The sequence below is a fragment of the Vulpes lagopus genome, chromosome 2 (genome assembly GCF_018345385.1).
Source record: "Vulpes lagopus strain Blue_001 chromosome 2, ASM1834538v1, whole genome shotgun sequence".
Taxonomy (NCBI): domain Eukaryota; kingdom Metazoa; phylum Chordata; class Mammalia; order Carnivora; family Canidae; genus Vulpes; species Vulpes lagopus.
In genome coordinates, this window is record NC_054825.1 from 388,951 (window position 1) to 395,675 (window position 6,725).

Sequence of the window (6,725 nt, forward strand, 5' to 3'; positions counted from 1 at the left end):
TCAGAAGGCATCCCCGGTCTGGGGCAGGGCACACAGGCCCCAGGGCGCCCTGGACAAGGCCAAGGCCGAGCCCAGCTCCTGGCCCCCCGGGTCCGGGAGGCAGCACGTGGGAGGTTGTCTGCTGCACGAGGCCCACGCCAAGGCCACGGAGGCTCGATCCACTCGGCAGAGATCCCAGAAGGGGCCAGGGGGCTGCCCCAGAGCTGGAGGCCCCAGCGGGGGCGCCCAAGGACACAGCAGCCGCAGGCCACTGCACAGGGCAGGGGGCGGAGGGCAGAAGGTCACTGGAGGGTGGAGTCCCCCGGGGAAGGGGCCGCTCAGCTGCGAGTCCTGCAGTTGACGTTTGTGTTTCATCCGGCGATTCTGAAACCAGGTTTTTATCTGCGGGGAAACCTCCATCAGAGCAGGGGCGGGAATAGCCACCCCCCACCAGGCCCGGCCCCCCTCACCTGCACCCCTGGAGAGCCTCGCCTGCACCCCGAGAGCCTCGCCTGCAGCCCTGAGTCTTGCCTGCACCCCAAAAGCCTCACCTGCACCCCCGAGAACCTCACCTGCAGCCCCGAGAGCCTCGCCCGCACCCCCAAGCCTTGCTTGCACCCCGAGAGCCTTGCCTGTACCCCAAGAAACTCACCTGCACTCCCGGAGCCTCGTCTGCAGCCCCGAGAGCCTCACCTGTAACCCCCAAGAGCCTCACCTGCACCCCCGAGAGCCTCGCCTGCAGCCCCAAGCCTCACCTGCACCCCCAAGCCTCACCTGTAACCCCCAAGAGCCTCACCTGCACCCCCGAGAGCCTCACCTGCACCCCCAAGAGCCTCGCCTGCACCCCCAATTCTTGCCTGAACCCTGAGAGCCTTGCCTGCATCCCGAGAAACTCACCTGCACCCTCGGAGCCTCGCCTGCACCCCCAAGAAACTCACCTGCACCCCGAGAGCCTCTCCTGTACCCCCAAGCCTTGCCTGCATCCCGAGAAACTCACCTGCACCCTCGGAGAGCCTCACCTGCAGCCCCGAGAGCCTCACCTGCACCCCGAAGAACCTCACCTGCACCAAGCCTCGCCTGCAGCCCGAGAGCCTCGCCTGCACCCCCGAGAACCTCACCTGCAGCCCCGAGAGCCTCACCTGCAGCCCCGAGAGCCTCACCTGCAGCCCCGAAAGCCTCACCTGCAGCCCTGACCCTCGCCTGCACCAAGAGCCTCACCTCCAGCCCCGAGAACCTCACCTGCAGCTCCGAGCCTCGCCTGCAGCCCCAAGAGCCTCACCTGCACCCCTGCACCCCGCCTGCAGCCCCAAGAACCTCACCTGCACCTCCGAGAGCCGCATGTCGCGGGCCAGGCGCCGGCGCTCCAGGGGGCCCAGGTAGCGGCGCCGCCGGAAGGCGCTCTCCAGGGTGCTGAGCTGCTCTGCAGTGAAGGCCGTGCGCACGCGGGGCACCCGCAGGCCGTCCCCGTCCCTGCCCCACCCTGAGGGAGGACGGAAACGCCATCAAACGCCATCAGCCGTCGGCCACGCGGGATGGGGGGGGCCCAGGACCCAGTGTGTCAGGGCGCAGGCCCCTCCCCTGCCGGCTGGAGTGTGGGCTGGGGTCCGGGCGAGGAGGGCGCCTGGCGAACAGCTCTGCAGCCCCCCAGCAGTTTCACCCAGGACGGCGGTGCCCCCAGGCTGCCCGCCCCCAACGTGAAGCTCTGGCAAGTCTGCATTAGTCCTTTTTTATTGATTTAAGATTTACTTCCCTTGGGGGGCGGCCAGGGGGAGAGAGCACGTCGGGCAGACTCCCTGCTGAGCTTGGAGCCCGACCCCGGGAGACCCCGAGATCAGGACCTGGGCCGAAACCAAGAGTCAGACACTCAAGCAGTGTCCCCTGGCGCCCGTGTGTCCGCCGGGAGGTGGCGGGAGGCGCGAGCGCTGGCGTGCGGAGCTCGGCTACCTGGTCGGGCCTCACCCGAATGCCAACGGGCTCTAGTTCTGGTGTGGGGGAGCAGAGCTTACCAAGGACTTTAACGCTTCCCTGGAAGCAGGCAGGGGACCAGAGGAGCGACCCTTGCTTCGGAAGGGGCGGGGGCAGGGTGTAAGGAGTCGGGGCGCAGGGATGACTGGCTGGCTTTTGTTGGGGAGGGGGCACTGGTTGCAGAGAATAAATGTAGAATTTAACTTCATTGAAGTATAACATTTTCCCCTAAGATCAAACTCTTTCAAAAATGAACTTAACAGGGACACCTGCCTTTGGCTCAGATCGTGATCCCGGGATTGGGATGGAGTCCTGCATCGGGCTCCCTGCATGGAGCCTGCTTCTCCCTCTGCCTGTGTCTCATGAATAAATAAATAAATCTTAAAAAAATGAATTTGACAGATAACATCAATCCCACTTTTGATCACATAGGGCTTTTTTTTTTTTTTTTTTAAAAGATCCTATCCATCTGTTCACGAGAGACACAGAGAGAGAGAGGCAGAGGCACAGGCAGAGGGAGAAGCAGGCTCCATGCAGGGAGCCTGATGTGGGACCCAGTCCCGGGACTTTAGGATCACACCCTGGGCCAAAGGCGGCGCCAAACCCGAGCCACTCCGGGCTGCCCTGACCACGCAGGGCTTTAAACCTAAAAGCAATGGTTAGGTCACAAAGACAGAGGAACGCTCCACAGCGAACAGCAAGGGGTCAGGGGGACGCCCTGCAGCCGAGGCCCGGAGCTCCCAGGTGCAGGCAGCAGGGCGCCCCGAGGCACCCCCGCAGGGCCGCCGGTGCACCGTAACGCGCCGGGGTCCCGAGGCCTGGGCGCCCAGTGGGCGGGCTCTGTGAGCTTCAGGACGTGCGTGTCCAGCCCCGACGGCCGACCGCACGCCGGAAGCCCGGTTCCCCCACGGAGCGAAATGACCGTGTCACGGCTCAGGGCCACACGCCAGCCCTTCCAGGACGTGGGAGGGGGAGCCCCAGGGGGCCTGAAGACAGGAGACCCCGCCCCCGTGGCTTTGTAGTCCAGGCCTCCCCCCAACCCTCCCGGCTCCCATCTGGGAAGGGAGGCACCCCCGGCCCCAGCCTTACCAGCCGTGGGCGTCCCGGGCGCACACGCTTCTGAAGACTTGGCCTCCTCCACGCCCGCACCGTGCGGGGGTTCCCCGCTGCTGCACCCCCTGGCAGGAGCGGAGACGCCCCCCCGAGGGGCTTCAGCGGGCCTGGAGGGCGGTGACGGCCCCCCGCGGCTGCTCTGGGAAAGCCAGTCCACCGAGCCGAAGCTGGACGGCCGGCGGCCGCTGGGCAGGGGAGGGGACGGAGACATGGCGGCTCACAGGACAGAGGGGGTGACGCACAGGGTCCCCGCAGCACCGACGGCGGCTAAGGCACCAGGTCGGCCGCCGCCTTAGCGTTTATAAGCTCCGGAGGAGGCGGGTGGGAGGCCGCCCTGCGAAGCCGCTCAGAGCCTCGCCCACCCCCAGATAAGTAGCACCTAATTGCCTTCCATTCAGAGGCACAAAAGAGGCCATTCACACCTCCCCCGGCTCCGAGATGTCTGCGGGGCGGGGCTGAGCCCTGGTGGAGGCTGGTCACGTCCTTTCATCCCCCACCCCCACCGGGTGGCCCCTCCCAGCTGAGCACCCAAGCTGGAGGCTTGTCCTTCGGGGTGAGGAGCCACCTCCTCTCCAGCCCGCGGGGTCTGCGGTGCCGAAAGCGGCAGGTGTGCCCACCTGAGGGAGGGCAAGCTTCCCGGAGGGGGAGCAGCGTTACTGTGGGGGGGTCCCAGAGCAGGTGCCGCTGCCTCAGGCTGTCCTGTCCGGCGCGGGGAGGGACGTAGGGCCGGGTGGGTGCTGCTGCCCGGGGAGCACCCGCCGGCCCTTCCCTCTCAGACGGTACTCGGTGCCCCCCACCCCCGCCTCCACTCTGGAGCCTCAGAGCGGCCGGCAGAGGCGGGGAGGAGGGGTTGCCCTCAGGAGTGCGGCCCCGCCCAGCTGCTCCCGGAGGACCCAGCGGGAGGGATGGAGCAGCCCGGTGCTGCCCAGAAGGGCCGCCCCACTGCCCAGCGGGGCCCAGAGCCGCCAGGGACGCGGCAGCCTGGGCTCAAGGCCTGTCCTCTCTCCGGGGACCCAGCCCCCTCCCTCCTCCGCTGCTGGCCACCACCACTTTCTGCAGGACGGGACTGAGGGCCAGCGCCTTCTCTGTCCACGGTGACCCGGGGCAGCCCAGAGCCCCCACCCCCCCACGCCCGCCCCCTGGGTGTGGTGGCCCCAGCCCACCGGCCGACTCCTGGGGGCGCCGGCGCCAGCCTGGGCGGGACCGCGGGATCAAAGGCCCCTACGGCCCGGCCCGGATTAACACCCCCGGCCGCCCTCCGGCGGGCACAGCGGGAACGGCGGCGCTGACCCTGCCGGGAAGGGTCAGGGGGCCCGACGCCTCCGCGGCGCGGAGGTCCACCGGTGGCCGCGTCCTGGGCGGCGGTGCTGGCCTGGACGGAGAGGCCCCTGCTCTCGGACGCGGTCCTGCCCCTGGGGACCGAGGCCCAGCTGGTGGGGGCTGCGCGGCTCTCAGACTGGGGATGGGGTCGGCACTGCGGACCCCCCGCCCTGCACGCGGCTCCAGGGGCGCCCTCCCGGTGGACACGACAGGTGCCGGGATTCTGCGTCCTGGTCCCACCTGCACCCACCTGTGAAGTGCAGGAAGCAGCGCGCACTCGGTGCTCCCACGGCGGGCCAGGGTCCTCCCCAGGGGTCCTGCTGCCCACACCCTCCCGGCCCCACCACGCGCCTCCGCACCACCCGGGCTGCGGCCCCTCGTCCCCCAGGGGTGGGGCTGGGCTTCGTGTCCCCTGGGGTGGGCCCTGCGCGGCCGCCGCCTTCCTCCGAGGCTCAGGACCCGACGTGGGGTGGCCTCGGCCCTGACCGCTGACCTGCCCCCGAACCTGCACCTGCTTGCAGCGGGGAGGGGCTCCCCAAGCGCACGCTCTGGGTCACTTGGAGACCCTGGCCGCCCCGCCCCCCGCGTTCCCTGGACGGGACCTTCCCGGGCCTCAGCCCGCCCCCTGGGCTCCATCCCGCCACCCAGGGCCAACCCAGATACAAGGCCCAGGGAGGCCCGCCCCGCGCCAGGCCCCTCCTCCACACCCACCCCAGGAGGGGACCGGGCCGCAGCCCTTCCGGCTCCCCCATGGCTGCTCCCGCTAGAGAGAACCTGGTGTGAGTGTGCAGCCGGGGGGCTGGTTTCCAGGCTGTGGGGTGATGGGGGCACCCAGCCTGCCCGCGCACTCCGTGGAGCAGGGGGTCCAGCGGCAGGGCCCAGGGACACGGGGAGGGAGGCGCTAATCAGCAGGGAGTGCGGCCACTGCCCATCTTTCCGAGATCCCACATTTTGGGGAGGCGGGAAGGGTCCTACAAGGGCCGTATCAGAGCCAAGGGCACGGGGCGCCCTCTTGCTGTCCTACGTGTGACATATGTGTGACTTGCTCTACGGGCAGAAAAGCCCCAGGGCCTGCATGTCGGGTGTGTCCATGCGGGAGGCAGGGAAGAGGACCAGGAGGCAGCCGGGGACTCCGCGGGGCTTGCTTGTGGCCCAGTCATGGGCCAGGAGGACATGAGCCTCACCACGACAGAGCCCACTGTTACACTGAAAGGACAAAAAAAAAAAAAAAAAAAAAAAAGCTAGGGTTTCTCCAGATCTAGATCACAAGTAATGGTTTAATGGTTCTGGGAGACAGCTCATGCATGTGCCCTGGGGGACGTCAGGGGACAAAGTGAGGGGCCGGCCCGCAGACGTCGTCTGGAACACCCCCGTGGACCTGGTGTGGGATTCCAGGTGCGCTCGAGTGACGCGTCCGGGGAGCTGGGCGGCACACAGATGCTTCTTTCTCACGGGTCCAGAGGCGGGAGGGCCCAGATCAGGGGACCGGGGTGCAGGGGTTCCCGGGAGAGCCACCTCCCGGCCAGCGGACGGTCTCCCCTTAGCACCAATCCCGGTGGCGAAGCTCAGGGCCTAAGCTCACCCTGGAGGCCCCACGTCCTGACACCATCACACTGGGGGGTAGTGGGGGGAAGGGTTTTAACACAGGAATTTGGGGACGCAAACATCGGGGCATAATCCAGAGCAGCGTGGTTCGGTGAGGGAGGCCGAGGAGGACCCAGGGACGCAAAGTGGGCGCGTCGGTGGTGCAAACACGAGGAAGGAGTAGCAGACCCTGTGCAACGGGGAAGGAGGGTTCCGGGCTGAACTGCGGGATCCCGGGGCGGGGCGGGGGGCGGGGGGACACGCCTGTCTTACCTCCCTAGAGTCATACGGAGGACGAACGTCCACCCAGATCTTGGGGATGTGTTCTTTGCAAAAATGGCAGGTCAGGGACACGGAGCCCTGCTGCTGTGACTGCGGATGTCGGAGCCTGTCCCAGCGAGTCCCAGAGCAGCCGGGGTTTGAGAAGGTTCCCGCCACGGAAGCGTTTGTCACTGGAGCGTTACACGGATGCTTCTCCCTCTGCCCGCGTCTCTGCCTTTCTCTCTCTCTGTCTCTCATGAATAAATAAATCTTAAAAAAAAAAAAAGCTAAGAAAATCTCACGTGCTGGGGAGGACTCCGAAACTGGAGGCGCTGCTGCTGGGAGCGTGAAATGGTGCAGCCCCGTGGACAACAGCATCAAGCTTCCTCAAAATATTAAAAACGGAATTACCAGCGGTCTCCCCTCCGAGTGCCCCCCAGGACCGGGGGCAGGGCTGCATCACACGCTCACAGGCGCCCAGAGGGGGTGGGGACCCGAGTGTC

The 6,725-nt window shown here is 67.2% G+C and overlaps 1 protein-coding gene across 1 annotated transcript; it reads right to left on the reverse strand.

Moving 5' to 3' along the window:
* On the reverse strand, positions 1 to 5,129 carry VENTX (VENT homeobox). Its single transcript, XM_041744612.1, has 5 exons — positions 5,089 to 5,129; positions 4,221 to 4,469; positions 3,034 to 3,242; positions 1,299 to 1,459; positions 1 to 381 (listed from the first exon to the last, which is right to left on the reverse strand). Exons 1-5 carry the CDS (start codon positions 5,127 to 5,129, stop codon positions 1 to 3), a joined length of 1,041 nt encoding a protein of 346 aa, XP_041600546.1.
* Positions 5,130 to 6,725: the final 1,596 nt, after the last annotated feature.

Coding starts and splice junctions, on each gene's coding strand:
- VENTX (XM_041744612.1), bottom strand. CDS start 5,129: ATGGGGGAGCCGGAAGGGCTGCGGCCCGGTCCCCTCCTGGG. Junction 3,243..4,220: donor GCGCCCCCAGGAGTCGGCCG/GTGGGCTGGGGC, acceptor TCCCCTGCCCAG/CGGCCGCCGGCCGTCCAGCT. Junction 1,460..3,033: donor GCCCGGGACGCCCACGGCTG/GTAAGGCTGGGG, acceptor GTCCTCCCTCAG/GGTGGGGCAGGGACGGGGAC.